The sequence below is a fragment of the Monodon monoceros genome, unplaced genomic scaffold, assembly GCF_005190385.1.
Source record: "Monodon monoceros isolate NGI ecotype Baffin Bay Population unplaced genomic scaffold, NGI_Narwhal_1 Super_Scaffold_18, whole genome shotgun sequence".
Classification (NCBI taxonomy): Eukaryota; Metazoa; Chordata; class Mammalia; order Artiodactyla; family Monodontidae; genus Monodon; species Monodon monoceros.
The window spans coordinates 21,464,544-21,483,853 of NW_021703774.1; the positions used below are offsets into that span (position 1 = coordinate 21,464,544).

At 37.6% G+C, this 19,310-nt stretch overlaps 1 protein-coding gene across 5 annotated transcripts in view; it reads right to left on the reverse strand.

Moving 5' to 3' along the window:
* NVL (nuclear VCP like) overlaps window positions 1–19,310 on the reverse strand; it is a 102,937-nt gene that overhangs the window by 36,566 nt on the left and 47,061 nt on the right. For all 5 annotated transcript variants that reach the window (XR_003794407.1, XR_003794408.1, XM_029228328.1 and 2 more), the window contains 2 exons: window positions 17,091–17,210; window positions 13,574–13,673 (listed from right to left, as the gene is read on the reverse strand). Coding sequence is in view for 3 of the 5 variants with exons in the window: in XM_029228328.1 (XP_029084161.1) it covers window positions 13,574–13,673; window positions 17,091–17,210 (220 nt within the window). In the remaining 2 variants the exon portion in view is untranslated. The remainder of the gene's footprint in view (window positions 1–13,573; window positions 13,674–17,090; window positions 17,211–19,310) is intronic.

Here is a 19,310-nt window from a genome sequence, read left to right on the forward strand (position 1 = left end):
ATGGACAGGAATCACAATGCATTTCAAGATCCTGGGCTAGAAACACGGAGGCTCAAATCCACACGCCCTCAGCTGGGTCTTTCCGGTTCCCTCCCGCCAGGCACCCGCAGATGCTCTCGCAAACCCAGCGTCCATGAAATGACCTATAGTTAGTCTTTTTCATTTTAGTCAGTCATTCTAAGGTTTGCAGTGATATCTCACTGAGGCTTTAATTTGCATTTCCTTGATGACTAACGATGTTGAGCACCTTTTCATGTGTTTATTTGCCACCTGTATACTTTCTATGGTGAGGTGTCTGTACAATTCTTTTGCCTATTTTTAATGCCTTTTTTGTTGTTGTTGAGTTTTGAGTTGTGTTGTTGAGTTCATTATATATTCTTTAAGAAATAATATACTTTGCAAGTATTTTCCCTCAGTCTGTGGTTTGTCTCTGTATTCTCTTAGTGGCATCTTTTGAAGAGCAGTTCAATTTATCCATCCAAGAAATCTTTGCTTAATCCAAGATAGAAAAAATTTTCTCCTGTGTTTTCTTCCAGCAGTTTTATAGCTATGGGTTTTCATTGGTCTTTGATTCATTTGAGTTAATTTTTGCATATGGTAAAAGATAGGGATTAAAGTTCATTTTTCTTGCCTATGGATATCCAACTGTTCCAGCAACTATTGAAAAGGCTATCCTTTTTCCACTGTATTGCCTTTGTGCTCTATAAAAAAAAAAATCAATTGTCCAGATATTTGTGGGAACATTTTTAAATTCTACTATCCAATGATCTATATGTCTATGTCTATGCCAATACCATGCTGTGAAAACACCTTTTATCTTAAATATACAAACAGAGATCTTAAAGCCAGATCTGCATGCCCCAAAATAAAGCTTGATATAAAGAATCCCAATTGTACGTAGAAAGCATTCTTAGTTTAGGACTTTTATAATCATTTAAATTCTCTGACAACATCACATTTAGTATTTTGTTGTTTATTATTTTAAGAAATTATTTACTTATTTTAATTACAGTAAAAAGCATCCTGAGTAATCTATATACCATAAAGTATGTGTGTGTATATATGTGTTAGATGATTTAAACTATGCTCTACCAGAAGCTCTTACAAAATTCTACGTATTACATCTTTTCTCAAAGAAAAGCTGGCTCATACTCAACAATTCTGTTTCACTAACAGGCATCTTTTTTTTTTTTTTTTTTTTGCAGTACGCGGGCCTCTCACTGTTGTGGCCTCTCCCGTTGCGGAGCACAGGCTCCGGACGCGCAGGCTCAGTGGCATGTGGGATCTTCCCGGACCGGGGCATGAACCTGTGTCCCCTGCATCAGCAGGCGGACTCTCAACCACTGCGCCACCCAGGGAAGCCCACTAACAGGCATCTTAAACACGGCATATTTAAGACTGAGATCCAGATCTTTTCCCATCACCTCCCCAAACAGGGCCCTACCATTGTTCTTCCCATCTTGGTTAATGGCAATTCATCCTTCCAGTTTTTCAGGCCTAAAACTTGGAGTCATGTTTGATTCCATTCTCCCACATCTATATCCAATCCATTAGCAAATCCTGTCAACTGTATGACACAGTATATTCAGATTCCTTCTACATTCCCAGGTGTCACCTGGTTCAAAGTATCTTGCAGCACTTAGATTATTTTTACAGCTTCCTAAGTGGTTCCCTACCTAATTGTGTCAGAATTTTAGGTGGAAGACTCAAGATAACAATTCTTATCTTTGCAATGAAGAAGTCACCAACAATTCCAAAGATCTAAGGACAAAGTCCATTCACTTACAAATGAGACAGATGCCTGAAGAGGAGGAACTCTCCCTCAGATCTGCTGATTAAAAAGCAACTACTATTCTATTAAGTACCAAAAAAGCGCTAAAATTTAAGAGCTAATGGTAGCAACTTTCAACTTTAGGAAAACAGTATTTTGTTACAAATGGACCCTCAATTTTCAACAATGGTGCCAAGACAATTCTATGGGGAAAAGATCAGTCTTTGCAACAAAGGATGCTGAGACACGTGACTATCCACATAAAAAAGGATGAATGGACACCTTCACAACATACAAAAAATTAACTCAAAGTGGATCAAAGACCTAAATGTGAGCACTAAAAGTTTAAAACTCTTGTAAGAAAACATGACCCTGGGTTACACAGTGATTTCTTAGGTATGACATCAAAAGTACATGTGATTAAAAAAAGAAATAAATAAATTGAACTTTACCAATTTAAAACTTTTGTTCTTCAAATGATACCATCAAGAAAGTAAACAGACAACTCACAGACTGGGAGAAAATATATATGCTAATCACATATCTGATTATGGACTTGTATCTAGAATAAATAAAGAACTCTTACTACTCAATGACAAGAAGGCATTAACCCAATTAAAAACTGGGGGAAGGATTCCAACAGACATTTCTCCAAAGAAGATATATAAACGGCCAACAAGCAAAAGAAAAGATGTTCAGCATCATTAATTATCAGGGGAATGCAAATCAAACCACAATGAAATACTTCCTCACATCTACTACATGGCTATAATAAAAAAGACGATAACAGGTGTTGGTGTGGAGAAACTGGAAGCCTCATACACTGCCTTGTCACAATTACTAGTGCAAATATAAAACGATTCAGACATTTTGGAAAAGAATTTGGCAGTTTCTCGAAATGGTAAACATAGAGTTACCATATGACCCAGCAATTCCACTCTTGGGTATCTGCCTAAGATAAATTATAACATATATCCAGACAAAAACTTGTACATGAATGTTCATAGCAGCATTATCATAATAGCTAAAAAGTACAAACAACCTAAATGTCCATCAACTGGTGAATAAACAGTATGTGGTATATCCATACACTGGAATATTACCCAGCAATAAAAAGGAATGAAGTATTGATATATTCTATAACATGGATGAAACTTGAAGGCATGCTGAGTGAAAGAAGCTAGATACAACAGCCCACATACTGTATATGATTCCATTTACATAAAATATCCAGAAGAGGGAAATCTACAGAGACAGTAAGTAGACTAATGGTTGCCTAGGGCTGGCAGTGGGGGAAGAATAGGGAGTGACTGCTAACAGACACAGATTTTCTTCTTAGGGTGATGGAAGTGTTCTAAAATTAGATTATTGGTATGGCTGCACAACTCTGTAAATATACGCAAAACCACTGAATTGTATACTTAAAATGGGGAAAATTTATGGTATACCACATATCTAAATAAAGCTATTTTTTTTAAAAAATTAGATCCTCAGACTAAAGAGATTATCAGTATGTCCAGTGAAATAAAAGTTATTATAAGATCAGACAGCCTTCATGAATCAAAGTAGATCTCTTCTTATGATTCATAAACAAATATTTACTGAGTTCTAGGATGCACCAGGGTACCTGTATATCAGCAGAAGTAATGCCAGGGCCTATGTGAATTTTATAAGGGCAGTACTTACCAAAGGGCAAGATATACTGGCTTGACCATGGCACCAAGTCATTGTTCAACTGCCTTCAAGAAGCATTCAACCATAATCCAAGGCCATTCAGAATAAATAGGTAAGGGAGCATTGCATTTGACTTGGTACTTAAGTGGCTGAATATCTTACTATAATAAAATCAGTATCTTCTTTTAAGTCACCCACTCTTTCATCTGACAAATAACTGTGGGCTTACAATAGGTAGAAACCCTGAACTTGAAGCTCTCTCTCAAATATAAGACTGCAGACTTACTCCTTGCCTAGAAGAAGCTTACACATCATAATTTACTTATTTATTTTTTGGACTGCACCATATATGGAGAGCAGACACTCATTCTAGATACTGAATTGCTACTGGTAAGAAACAGACACCTACTCAATAGAAGAAAAAGTAATAAGCTAGTGTGGCCATCTGGGTTACATAACCTATGCGTGCTGCTCAGGAGTGTTTTTAACCAGCGAGACAGGGGTTAAGTGGGAACTGTTCCTCAAATGAGAACATCCTTTACAGGACTTGGTACCTGAAGAATGCAATGCAAAGATGTGTACAGGAGAGTTAAATTTAGGGCATCTGTGCTCAAGATGTAATTTGCACCAGGAGCTCCATCTCCTTTGGCTGAGCACAGGGAACTGGTTTATTTCCAGAAGAGGGTATGGACTTTGGTATACCACACATTAGAAGAAGGCTGTCACAGTTTCTCAGAACAACCAGAGGTAGAATGGTGAGAGGACAGGATTTTAATTTACTTCCTAAAAATCAGTACCTCAAAAATTAGGGAAAAAGGATAAAGACAGAGATGGAAAATAGGTGAAAAGAAGAACTTTAGTAGATCAATTCACGAGGCTTAAAACCCACCAAGTGCGAAGCATACAAGTGAAACAAACAAAAAAGTCACATAAAAAGGATCAGAATGACATAGGACTTTTAAAAAAAGCAATGCCTACAAATTACAAAAAACAAAATTTTCAACTCAAAATTCTATATCCAGCCAGGCTACCAATCAATAATGAGACTAAAGATATTTTCACATATATAAGAATTCAAAAAAAATTTACCTCCTACATGACCTTTCTTAAGAAAGCCACTGAAAGATAAGCTCTAGCAAAATTTAAGAGTAAAGCAAGAGACAAACATAAGATCAGAAACAGTGCAAAACAAAGGAAAGCAGGAAAGGGAAGTCTTGAAATGACAGCCATTTATATCACAGACCTAGATGGCACCAGTCCAGACTGGAGCATGATAGAAAGCTCCAGAAGGGAGATCTCCAAAAGCAAACAAAACGTCAAATGGAATTGATACATCATCTAGATAAATAATACTGACTGATGTATAACATAGTTGATGAAGAATGGGAACACAGAAAACACAGCAAAAGAAAAAAATGAGGGTTACTAAATCTAAGAATAAAAAAGGTTTTACGAGAAGGAAACCTAATCATGCTGTGATTCTTGGGTCAGCGGAGAGAAATTTTTTCAAAGTCATGGTAATGTAAGTGTTGACTAGTGATTTAACCAGAAGTTATAATAAATCTATATTATAATATTGGGAGGCTGGAGTGGCGAGAACAGATGGTGGGCATGGTGTGGCAGTGATGGTGGGCTGGGCTATGTGTGTGGAGAAAGGGTGAATGTAAGATAATGAATCTTCATTCATTGAAAAGAAGTTAATGGGTAGTGTGTGAAATTGATAAGACATAGCAGTATGAGCATATTATTTGAAAATATGGAGGAAACACAGCAAAAAAAAATAAAATAGCTCAAGGATTTTACCAGTAGAAGCCTCTGGGATGGGGGCTGGGGTACGCAGAGGACCAACAGTTTTTATTATAAGCTTTTCGGTGTCATTTGGTTTTTTTTGTTTTGTTTTGCGGTACGCGGGCCTGTCACTGTTGTGGCCTCTCCCGTTGCGCAGCAAAGGCTCCGGATGGGCAAGCTCAGCGGCCATGGCTCACGGGTCCAGGCGCTTCGCGGCATGTGGGATCTTCCTGGACCGGGGCACGAACCCGTGTCCCCTGCATCGGCAGGCGGACTCTCAACCACTGCGCCACCAGGGAAGCCCAGCTTTTCGGTGTCATTTGATGTTTAACTGATATCTCCCTGTGTGGGTTTTTCTTTTTCGTGCCATTCACCAACTGGATCCACAACCTCACGGCTTATTATGGCCATTCTCTTACGGAGTTTGTCAATTTACCAGAGCCGTGTCACACAAAACAAACACTGTTCAAAATCTGAGACATAACAAAACAAACTTCAGTATGCAGAGGTGACTATGGTACAGAATGTAGAGGAAATGAACTTGTGCTTTAAAGAAAATATAATTCGGTGGGTGCCTGAGGGTCAAATCTTGGTTTTGCCACTGCTAACTTATCTGGTGGCAAACTAATTGAAATCTACTAATTACTGTGAGCTTTACAGTGAGGATTACCTGACAGAACATGGGAAGCACTCACTGCAGTGGTTGGAATACAAGTGCTCACACGATAATTATGATTATTTGGACTCAGGCAGACTGAGATTCAAATTGCTGCTCCACCCCTGTCACTTCTACTTGGGCAAATAAGTTAACCTAATTTAATTAAATTAAAATAATTTAACTTTTGCAACAGTAAGTATATACATCATGGTACTTTCCTCACAGGGTTGTTGTGAGGTTTAACAAGGTGAACACTTAACACATTACTGACTGGGGGATTTTTGCAGAAACTGCTGCCTGTGGCCATAATACATCTCTGGTCAAAAATGTGTTAACAAAGTGCTTAGCATTTATTTAGCAAAGCTCCATGAACTCCAGTTATTATCACTGATGAGTTTTTTCTTTTAATTAAAATTTTTTTTTACTGGAGTATAGTTGATTTGATGAGTTTTAAGTAAAGAAAATGGGATGGATTTATTTTCACCCCCGTTTAGAGATACTTTAGAACTGAAGACACCTGTGTACTTCTCTCCAAGTGCTCTCCATCTCAGGAAGTAGCAAAACCTTTTACCTAGTTTTTTAGGCAAAAAAGAAATCTAACAGTAACCTTTGTTTATTCTCTTTCTCACATCCACATCTAATTCCAGCACTTTCTATAGGTTTTACCTTCAAAATATATCCCAAAGCGGGGTCAGCTCCCCACTGATCACTTCTTACTTCTCCCACCAAGCCCACATCAATTCTCCCTTGGACCATGGATCTTCTAACTCCTTTGTGTCAAGAACTCCTCTGGGAATATAGCAAAGTTTATGGACTCCTTGTCAAAAAAAGTGTTTTTAAATGCATAAGGCAAAATGCATAGGACTACAAAGAAATCAATGGTACTAAGAGTTATCAAACTGCTAGAAAAACAAAAATTTGATATTAATAATATATGTACTTCCTTATTGATAACCTTAAGCAGCAGGTCTGATAGAATTGTAATTTTGGAGTAGTATGGGTATAAACAGTATTTTGTGATATCTGCAAAGACTGTAAGGTGACAGAGAAATAGCTACGATTTTACTGGTTGACGGCTGCAGGCACTACTTGGGCTCGTTGCCAACATTCATAATTCAAGGAGATGCTAAATTTCAGTTAGGGGTTGGTGAAACTGAGATGAAAGTTTTTCACATTCAGGTTCACAGACCCCCTAAATTCTAACCACAGATCCCCAAGGTTAAGAACACCATTTCTGGTTAATTTTTGTAAAAGGTATAAGGTCTGTGTCTAGATTTTTTTTTTTTGGCATGTGAGTATGCAGCTGTTGTAGCACCATTTGTTGAAAAGACTGTTCTTTCTCCGTTGTGTTGCCTTTGCTCCTTTGTCAAAGATCAGTCGACTGTATTTGTGTGGGTCTATTTCTGGCCTCTGTTTTGTTCCATTGATTTATTTACCTTATTCTTTCATCAATATTACACTTTTTTCGTTTTTTTAAATAAATCGCTCTTTTTTTTTTTTTTTCCTGCCCCACATGGCTTGTGGGATCTCAGTTCCCCGAGCAGGGATTGAACCCAGGCCACAGCAGTGAAAGCCTGGAATGCTAACCACTTGGCCATCAGGGAAGTCCCCTACACTCTCTTGACTACTGTAGCTTTACGGTAAGTCTTGAAGTTGGGTAATGTCAGTCCTCCAACTCTATTCTCTCCTTCAATACTGTGGTGGCTTTTCTGGGTCTTTTGCCTTTCCATATAAACTTCAGAATATTTGTTGATATTCACAAAAAAACACTCGCTCGGATTTTGACTAGGATTGCTCTGAATCTACAGAACAAACTGGGAAGACTGACATCTTGACAGTACTGCGTTTTCCCATCATATACAAGGAATATCTTTCCATTTATTCAGATCTTCTTTGATTCCTTCCATCAGAGTGTCATGGTTTGCCTCATATAGATCTTGTACATATTTTGTTAGATTTATACCTAAGTCAAGTCTGTCTGTCTCTTTCTTTCTTTTTGGTGCAGATATAAATGGTATTGTGTTTTTAATTTCAAACTCCAATTGTTCATTGCTAGTATTTACCAACTGATTTTTGATTTTTTTTTTTTTTTTTTTTGCGGTATGCGGGCCTCTCACTGTTGCAGCCTCTCCCGTTGCGGAGCACAGGCTCCGGACGCGCAGGCTCAGCAGCCATGGCTCACGGGCCCAGCCGCTCCGTGGCATGTGGGATCTTCCCGGACCGGGGCATGAACCTGTGTCCCCTGCATCAGCAGGCAGACTCTCAACCACTGCGCCACCAGGGAAGCCCTACCAACTGATTTTTGAAAAAGGTACAAAAGTGATTCAGTGGAGGAAGGATAGTCTTTTCAGTGAACGATGGTGGAGCAATTGGATACCCATAGGAAAAAAACCTCTCGACCTAAACTTTGCACCTCACATAAATGTTACCTAAAAATAGACCACAGGTTTAAATGTAAAACATAAAACCATAAAACTTTTAGAAGGAAACAGTGGAGAAAATCTTTGGGACATAGTTTTGAAAACCAGATTTTAGACATGGTCCGCAGAGTGTAATATATAAAAGGAAATATTAATAATTTGGATCTCTGTGATTAAGAAGGTGAAAAGACAAGATGCAGACTGGGACAAAAAGTTGCAAATTACATATCTGACAAAGGACTCACATCTAGAATATATACAGAACTCTCAAAACTCAACAATAAAAAAGAATACACATTCCAATTTTAGAAAATGGGCAAAGGACACAAAGAGACAATTCACTGAAGAAGATATAAGGATGGCAAAGAAACACATGAAAAGAAGTTCTTATCGGCCATCAGAGAAATACAAATAAAACCATGATGAGATATCACTATACATCTCTTGGAAAAGATAAAATAAAAACAGTGACAATACAAAATACCAGCAAAGATGCAAAGACGCTGAATCTCCCTTAGCATTACTGATAGAAATTATAGCCACTCAGGAAGACTTTGACAACCTCTTTAAAAAACTGAACATATACTTAACATACGACCCAGCAATCATGCTCCTGGGCATCTATCCCAAAGAATTGAAACCTTATGTCCGCATAAGAACCTATATGTAGATGTTCAGAGTAGCTTTATACGAAACAGTCAAAAACTGGAAATGATCATAATGCCCCCAGAAGAGAATGGTTAAACAAACTAGAACCTCCACACCACAGACTACGCAGTACTGAAAAGGAGCAATCTACTGATACACACAAGTATTTGAACAGATTTCAAGGGCGTTAGAATAGGTGAATAAAGCCAACATAAAGGTCACATTTTGTACGATTACTTTTATATAAAATTCTTAAAGTGACACAATTATAGAGATGGAGAACAGATTAGCAGTTGCCTTGAGTTAGACATGGTGGGAGAGAGGTGGTTGTTACTATAAAGGGATAGCATGAGGGAGATCTTTGTGGTGATGGAATAGTTCCTGTATTGACTGCAGTGGTGATCACATGAATCTACACGTGTGCTAAAATGGCAACAAAATAGACAAATTACACAAATGTCTATTTCCTGGTTTTGATTTTGTACCATAGTTATGTAAAATGTAACAACTGAGTTAAACTGGGTACATGGAACTCCTGTGCATTATTTTTCTAATTTCTTGTGAATTTATAATTGTTTCAAAATACAAAGTAAAACTAAAAGTCACATCTTTTATAAAAAGAAAAAGAAAATCAGATCACTTCACTCGCCCACTTAGAAAATGTTCATGGGACTTCCCTGGTGGTGCAGTGGTTAAGAATCCACCTGCCAATGCAGGGGACACAGGTGGTCCGGGAAGATCCCACATGCCGTGGAGCAACTAAGCCTGTGTGCCACAACTACTGAGCCTGAGCTCTAGAGCCCACGAGCCACAGCTACTGCAGCCCGTGTTATGCCTAGAGCCCATGCTCCGCAACAAAGAGAAGCCACCACAATGAGAAGGCTGCACACCACAACAAAGAGTAGCCCCTGCCTGCCGCAACTAGAGAAAGCCCGTGCACAGCAACGAAGACCCAACGCAGCCCAAAAATAAATAAATAAATAAATTTATTTTAAAAACCCTTCATGGCAGAATAAAATCCACACCCCTTACTGTGGCCTAAAAGGCCCCTTGCACTTCTCCATCACTGCCCCCCAACTGTTTTCACTCTAGACGCACTGGCCTTCTTGCTGGTTCTCCAAACTTCTTCTCGCTTCAGGGCCTTTATACTTATTGTTTGTTCTCCGCCTGGAATGCCTTCTCCCAGATTTCTGCATGGCTTGATACTTCACATTATTTGGGTGCGCGCTGACATTACTTCTGAAGAAGAAGCTTTCCCAGACTACGATATCTAAATTAGCATTCCTCTCCCCAAACACCAGTCATTCTCCATCCTCTTACCCTGTTTTATTTTATTTATTTGATTGCCTATTATTTACCCCCTGTTCCCCAGCCCCAAATCAGAATACGTGCAGGCAAAGAATTTTTCTGAATTGTTAACTTTTGAATTCCCAAAGTTCAGTAGGATCAGGTATATAATAAAAATTCAATAAATATCTGATGAGTGAAGGAGTAAACCTGAGAGACTAAAGAAAATTATACTGGTATGACTGACCTACAACACCAAGCTGTAAGGCGGAATGTATAACTTGCACCATAAAGCAAAGAATGTGATAAAAGAAAAATATACATAAGAAGGATTAAAGATAACTCCCCCTTTTTTTACCTTTCTACTTCTCTCCTTTCGAATCTGGCCCTTCCTGTCACTGCCCCGACCAAGAGAATTTGTGTATTCTGGGCCTTGCCTTCAAAGGAATGGCAGCTTCCACCTTTATCTCTTGGAATCCAGCTGTCAAGTACGAAATGTGAGTACTCAGAGAACCATTCTAATGGAAGCCAAGCCACATGGAGAGGCCCTGGAAGATGACAACTGGTGGTGGGGATGGGCTGGGGGGAGGGGGTGTGCAGAATGCCGAGGCGCACCAAAGCACCAGACATGTGAGTAAAGAAGTGACCTCGAAAGGGGATCCTCTGGCCCAGCCATGCCTGCTGGTGGCATGTGGATCAGAGACGAACCACCTGGACAAGCCCTCCCTGAATTCCTGACCTACAAAATTATGAAAAATGCAAAAATGGTGATTTTAAGCCACTGAGTATCGCAGTAGTTCACCATGCAGCAAGAGCTGACCAGGACATCGGGCAAGAAGGGGTTTCTTAAAGCTGAGCAGAATCCAAGTTATAAACAATCAAACAAAATATCACAGGATAGAATACAATGGAACAGAACTGCCAAATAGGCATCAATACAAGTGAAAAGATCTAAAACATCTATTTTTAAATTTATGCGGATCCTCAACGTAATGGGGTTTGTTATGGGGAGAAAGGGATGGGTGAGGTGCAGTGGAGAGGAAGACAATACTCGAGAACACTGGAAAGAACGAAACAGAGGTACCACATTCATCCTGTCATTCACTGGCTAAACTCAAGAGGCTACTGTACTCAGTTCCGGGTTTTACAACTAAGGAGAAGCTGGAGAATCCTAAGGAATTCAAAGATGAATAAAGAGATCGGAGGAAAAAAAAACAAACCATGAGGAAAGGTAACGTACCTGAACCCTTTTGAAGGAAGGGATTTAAGTAAAACCTAGTAGTAACATTGAAGGACCTATTATTTGAGTAACACTGAAGGACCTGTTATTTTCTAATCTACAGAGATTAAACTAAAAGATAAGAGTGTTTACAATAAACAAATATGAAAAATGGTGAGTACGGTTAAAGACAGAATAGGTTATTAGAGCACACCAAAGACTGTCTTCTTGAAATCTACTAGAAAAATCTGTAGCTGCTCAGGAAAGGTAGGATGTGATTCTGTCCAAATCTGATAGACTTTCAAGCTTTCTTCGAGGATGACTCTCTGATTTTATGACCTAATGACTGCTCCTACTGCTAATACCAAAAGTGCTCATGATAATGACAATACTACTAAACAGCTACTTGCCACGCACTGTGATAGCTACATTACCAATACCACTTAAGCTTTGGGACAATACTGCCTATTTGGTGTTATTATCCTCATTTTATAGATGAGGAAGTACTGGTTAGCAAGATGAAGTAATACATGCCCAGGATTAATGTGGCATAATAAGGAATAAATACATTTGGTCTTTGCCCCTGGTTCCTGGCTAGAGCTTTCTGAGTAACAGGAGTGTCTTTATTGTGCTAATGAGATGACTCAGGGTTGGCCCTGCAGATAACTTCAGGATGGGGCTGGTTACCAGAACAACTTACCATCTGATTAGAGGGTTGGAACTTGGAGCCAGACATCTGGGGAGGTAGGGCGGGGCTGGAGACTGAGTTCAGTCACATGGCCAATGAGTCAGTCAATCATGGATACATAACAAAATCCCAATAAAAACTCTGGACATCAAGCTTGAGGGAGATTCCTCGCTGATGAACACAGTGATGTGCCAGGAGGGTGATGTGCCCTGACTCCATGGAGAGAGGGCATGGAAGCTCTGCACTCCCTCTGAGACCTAGTCCTAAGTGTACCCTTTATAATAAACTGTAATTGTAAGTATAGTGCTTTTCTTCATTTTGTTAGTCTTTTTAGCAAATTAGTGAACCTGAAAGGGGTGACGGGAATCCCCAAGTTTGTAGCAGGCTGGTCAGAAGTGCGTGTGTCCTGGAGACACCACTTGCATCTGGTATCTGACGTAGGGCAGTCTTGTAGACAACTGACCCCTTAACCTGCAGGTTCTGACATTAACTTCAGGTGGTTAGTGTCAGACCTGAATTATAACCTACTCAGTTGGTATACACTAGTTAGGGTTGAAAGAGAACAGTCAGTAAGATATGAAGTGCTAGAGCGAGGACTCAAACCCAGTTCTGCCTAACTCAGAGTATTTCTAATTCAAAGATAAGAGTCTAATTCAAACCTTTCGATTTTTCATTTTAAAAGGAAATGGTATATAATTCATGAAGGTTTTAGTATCTGTACTAACTTACAAGAAAAATTACATCAGCTTGAAAACTGAAAAATCCATTTAAGCAGTTAAAGTCCCAAGTCACTGCCGGTAGACATAGTTAACACAAATATCAATGCAGGAGCAGCTATGATACAGTGGCGCATATGGATGGCAAAGTATTAAACAATATGAAGAGAACTGAGGACCCAAAGTAAAAGCCACCTTCGGTACTTTTGAAGTTTTGAAACTTTTTCTAAATCCCTCACTAGTACTTAGGCTTTTTAACAATTTAAAAAAATAGTTAAGTGCAGGTATATGGACATGCTTCCAGTATAAAACCTTAAAAACCTATCTTTAACCTTCAGATAACACTGAAAAAGAGACTGGTTCTTGCCTCCTATAAGCTTGAGAGAAACCATAGGACATAAATTCTGATAATACTTTGTGGTCAAAAGTGTATGTTACAAGGGTTCTCTGCTAACAAGACAATTTTCTATGCACCAACACAGAAAAAAAATCTTACAGAATCCAAGCAATAATGTTATACTGTTTTTTTTGTTTTTTGTTTTTACTATAGCTTACATAAAAGCTTTCTAAGGTTTTATTCCAACTTATGAACCAAAAAGGGATTTCCCAAACTTATTCTTCCTTTACTAGGACGTATATAAATTATACTGTTCGTAAACGCTGTAAGTTTTTAGACTCATCTGTTTTATATTCTTCTTTCTTACCTGGTCTGTTAGTGGCTGCCATAATAAAAACCTGCTGACGTGTTTCCAGACCATCCATCTCTGTAAGTAGCTGATTTACCACCCGGACACTTGCCCCTGTCTAAAAACAAATAAATACAGCTACATCAGCTCCCAATAAAAGAAAAATACATCACCAATTTTTTTTTTCCATGCAAAATAATACATTTGCTAACTTGAATGAAAGCTTTTGTCAAAAGATATAACAATTATTTCCTGAGAAGTCACTATATCTAAGCACTGTGCAAAACATATTCTCATCAGTGTGCTTCCCCAGCAATCCTGCTATCATCCACAATTCAGATGAGGAAACTGAGGCTTAGAGAGGCTATTTGTCCAAGGTCTCAAAGCTACATAAGGGTAGAGATGAAATTCAATCTCAGGCTTAGCTGATCCCAGTCTTATGCCTCTGAGCTATCCAAAGATCTAAGAACTGAGAATTATATTCAATATCCTGTGATAAACCATAATGGAAATGAATATGAAAAAGAATATGTATGTGTCTAACTGAATCAATTTGCTGTACAGTAGAAATTAACACATTGTAAATCAATTATACTCCAATAAAATAAATTTTTAAAAAAAGATCTAATAGCCACAACGAATTTCCCTTTGGGCAAATCTAGACTCAGCTTTTGAATGCCAGATCAGACTCCCCAGGATACTGGATATTCCAGAGCTTTCAGCTGGGACACTGAGGCCTTTTCTCTTTTCCTTGAAGCATGCAGTACAAACTTGAACTACCTCAGGGCAATATCTAAGACGTTCAAGGAGTTGGTGAATAGGGGGATGTTTACCCCTTAAATGCAGAAAGTTTTAAAATGCACAATGTAGGAAATGAGAAAAGTGGTGTTGTGTTTCTTTTTGTCATTAATTGCCTTTCTTCAACATAAATTTCATGTACAGAGGTGGTAATGAGTTTAACATACTGATTTCTCCAGAAAAAAAATTTGGTGCACCTTATTATCACCCCTTGGAGACACAGTATTAACCGTTAGGAGCTTAAAAGAATTATAATCAGGACTCAAAAAAATAAAGAGGTACTGGTTTTAAAAAAACAAGCAAACAAAAAAAACCCAAAACACTGTCCTACCTAAGCAAGACAAAAACCTCACAATCAATTCAGGAAAAGGCTGACAGACTTCACTATATATAAAATTTTATATAATAAAAAAAGATAAGTGATAAAACTGGGAAAAATAGTACCAACACACATAATTGGACAATAGACTAATTTCCATCACATATAAAAAGCTCTTATAAATTAACAACAAAAAAAAGGGGAAGATGGAACTTCCCTGGCGGTCCAGTGGTTAAGACTTTGCCTTCCAATGCAGGGGGTGTGGGTTCAATCCCTGGTGCGGGAGCTAAGATCCCACGTACCTTGGGGCCAAAAAACCAAAACATCAAACAGAAGCAATACTGTAACAAATTCAATAAATTGAGACTTTAAAAATGGTCCACATCCAAAAAAAAAAAAAAATCTTAAAAAAAGGGGGGGGGAACATTTCATTTTCAGTGTATGTGCTGCCAAAGTGAGCACAGAAAAACATTTCAACAGCAAAAGGGTCAGAGACATGAATACTAAAATTTAACATCATGTTTTGCCAATAAAATTGAGAAAAATAAAAAGATGGGTATTACCCATTGTTGACAAAGGTGTAGAAAATGGTTATTGTTAGTTGGTAGGTGTATGTAACTGGTAGTTTTTGCAAAGAATGACTGTGTTAGCTTTCAAAATATTTGTATGCATCTTCTACCCAGAAATTCTACTTCCAAAACTCTCACATATTCCCACATGTGCACAAAAATATGTGATAAGAATGTTTAATACAGTTGTGTTTATAGGGGAAACAACTGGAAACAATGTAAATGTCCAAAACAGGGGAATTGTTGAATTAATTCTTCCCTATCCAGACTGTGGAATATTTATTCAATAGTTACAAAATAAGTTATTAAGTACATGGGTAAAGTGTCAGATAGAATGACCACATTTATATAAAAAAAATAAGTTTAAATCATACATGTTTTTAAGCTTATAGAAAAAGTTCTAGACCACAAATGCAAAACACTAAACTGTCAGCAGAAGTAACCTCCAAGAAGAGTAACAGGGAGGAGAACTGGAAGAAAGACTTGACTCTATACTTGTATTTATTTGCATTTTTCGCAAGCATGTATTCATGAATAACTTGCATCATTAAAAAAAGAATATGTTCAATTTAAAAATATTTTCAGAATCCCCTTCAGGTGAAAATGTTAAAGCAAAACACATATATCTGATTACAGGGATGTGTGGTAGCTGACAGCCAAGAGAGATAACCTAGAAGTTAGAAATGTAGTTCATAAGAATGCAGACTTCTCTGAGGGCAAGGAGTTGACTGGATATACCTCCTAATTTAAATTACCACTTGATAACAGAGAGATGCAAACCAGTGAAATGGGCTATCAATGAACAAAGGGTTTAATTCACAGCAAAAGGGAATAAATAAAAAGGAGTAAATTCCAGAGCATACCATGCCCCCACCAGCTGCATATAGTGTGTAGGATTTTGCTCTGGATCCCACATTAGATTTTGGAACGTGACGGCCGGCAGGAGAACCCGGGAAGGATCTCTGCCCTGGCCACTGACATCACTATCAGAGATAAGACTGTAATAAGGATTTTCTGTGATATTGCTGACTGCTGGGTGAGCAAACAAAATTGCTATGATATAAAGCACACTTATCCTAGTCAAGTTTTGTTTTGCAACTTCTGAATGCTGGGAATTTTAAGCAAAACGAGGCACCTAATAAATGTTTCACAACCCAAGAACACACACAGAGTAACTATGTGAAAACAAATCACATAAGAAATATAATCATTTCCTCAATCATCTTGTAATAAATGTACTTACTACACAGTCTTTGCTATCCTCTTCAAAAGGTTATATATATATATTTAAAATATATTCTTTATATTATGCTTCACTATGATTCAAACAGTATTCCTGATAACTGTTTTCCAGGTAATCACTGTACCAAAATTTCTAAGAATGGTGACTCAGTGTAGTAATGCAAGTGGTCTTTAATGCACACCAATTTATATCTTCCCCAGATAGAAATGGTGCTGCGTCTTAAAGCATATCATCTGACCCTACTTTGAGTGCATGGTGTCTTAAATTATATTTTCTCCAAGAACTCTGAAGACAATCATACGATTACAAGGTAGGCTATCCAAAACTAATAATCATTTCCATTCCCAAAAACTCATTTGTGTGAATCAGATATGTGCAACCAAAATAATACACAGAAAGAAAAATGCGTACAGAGGGTAATAAAAACACAATTGTTATCCCTAGGCCCTGTTTTCAAATTACTAGGTTTCTTCACTTAAAGAGTCTCAGTGTTCTCAATGAATGACTTTATAAGAACTATTTGAACTTTACGTAACTTTGTAAGAACTTACAAAAGGTTTATGGTGCTTAAAAAAAAATCTGTAATCACCAAACTATGATACCTACCTCTCGGACTGATCTTCGAGGACATAAGGCATCCACTTCATCAAAGAATATCACGCAGGGTGCTGAATTCTTGGCTCGCTGAAAAACCTGTCGCACAGCACGCTCGCTTTCACCAACATACTAGCCATATACAGAAAGGAAATAAAACGTAGAGATGTTTCAACTTTGGAGTTTGGGCCAAATTATAGTAGTACTAGTTTTAAATGACATTTATGAGCCAGAGTCCAAAAAGTACTAGGTCAAAAATAGCCAGTTATATGTGGTTCAACTTAATAAGATTAGCTATTACTTAAGATTATAAATTTCCTCATTTATAAAATGAAGACTAAATAGAATGAAAGGTCTCCTCTAGCTCAAAAGAATTCCACAATTTTATGGTATCTTAGAACGGATCAAAGCTTTATGCATATAAAATACCCAGCAGTAATTTTCATTAATTCAACAGTATTTTAAATGTGAACAAGACAATTTACTGTTCTACTGCCGTTTCTACACAAGTCATCTTGCTAAAGGAAGAGCTAACGGTCATACAACATCAGAGGAAGCAAAATGAGCCAGTTAGACATCTACCAGGTTTCATAATGCATAATGCACGGTAAAATCAAAATACAAAGCAATTCACAAGCAGCTATAACATGAGGACTAATTAATATAAAAAGTTATATGTAAAAATACAGCTTTACTTTCAGCTAAGCACAAGAAATTGTTCTTGTAAAATTTCAAATTAGTTAACTAAGAAAAGCTTTGTTTCTCATAATAATACTGCTAAATAAGACAATTTGAAAATGTCTTTACGGTGCCAATTATATCATGAGGTTATTTTTATGTTATGACTATATGGTCATAATAAAGTAATTAAGGCACAGAATACATCACAGATGACAATGATTATTTTTATTTTCTATTTGAGTAGAACTTCTTTTCCTCAGATCTGTCCTGTAACTTTTCTTTGTACTTTTGCTTATTCTGCTTCTCTCACTTCAATTGCTTCTCCAACCTACCTCTAAAACAGCTCTTGCATTCTAGATCAAGATCACTAATCTTTCTTCCCACCACCCTCTCTTCTTTGCTCTTACAGCACTTCCTACTATTATAACTTCTGAGCTATTCTACCTTCACTATATTACCTCATAAAGTCCTTGGAAAGCAGAAGTCATGACAGTTTCAAATTTTTCTCTGATCATAACATCCTGCTCATGTACAAATACAGCAGACCTATTTAGTTTCCTGAAAAATCTAAATCAGCAAAAATTATATTTGGAATGCTGAAAAGACATTCAGTAGATATTTTTAAAGAAAAGATATCAGGGGGTTGGGACAGAGTTTCAAACAGGGATGAAAGACAAGAATCAATACAGCCGGCAAAGGGACTTTGGATATAGCTAACCAAAATGACTAAGTAAAAGGAAATTTAATTTAGGAGAAGGTAAACCTAAAGTTTCAAAAGGACAGATTAAAATCAATTCATCTTAAGAAATGTAACAATGATTAAAATTCCCACTACCTTGGCCTTTAAGAACTATTTCAAGTAAGGATCCTATACTTATTATTTCTAATTCCTTATTTGCCATCAGTTTTCAACCATTATAATCTGGCTTTTGCAAACATAATTATTGAAAATATTTTCCCTAAAGTCACTGGTGACATTCTAATTGCTAAATCCAGAGCCCTACTTTCAATTTCTTTTCTATTGTTTGGTTATATTGACAGGTGGAAAAAATGATCTTCCCTAGGTTTTCAGGCTTAGAAAGTCTTGGGCGTCCTCCACCTTCGGAACAGTCTCCTTTGCCAGCTTTTCCTTTCCTGGCCCGTAAATGTTGGTGTCTTCCAAGGTTCTGTCAGAGACCACCTTACAATACTACTCAACCTTACCCATTCCCTAGGTTTTAGGTGCCATTTAGATTGATACTTACTCCCAAATCTCTTCAGAGCTCCAGATTCACATTTCCTATAGTTTGCTGAATCCCTCCAAATGGCTCTTTAAATCTAAAACGTCCTAGAGCAAACTCATTTTCTAACCCCAAGATGTCTATCTTCCTCATTAGATCACTTAATCTCTCAGAGTCATTCTGGACTCTTCCACAGAACTCTTCCCACATTTACCTCTAAAAAACAAACCAGATGACAATGAGATAAAATTTCATACTCATCAGACTGGCAAAAACGTAAGTAACTTTCATTCACTGCTGGTGAAAGTAAAACTCAATAAGAACCACTTTG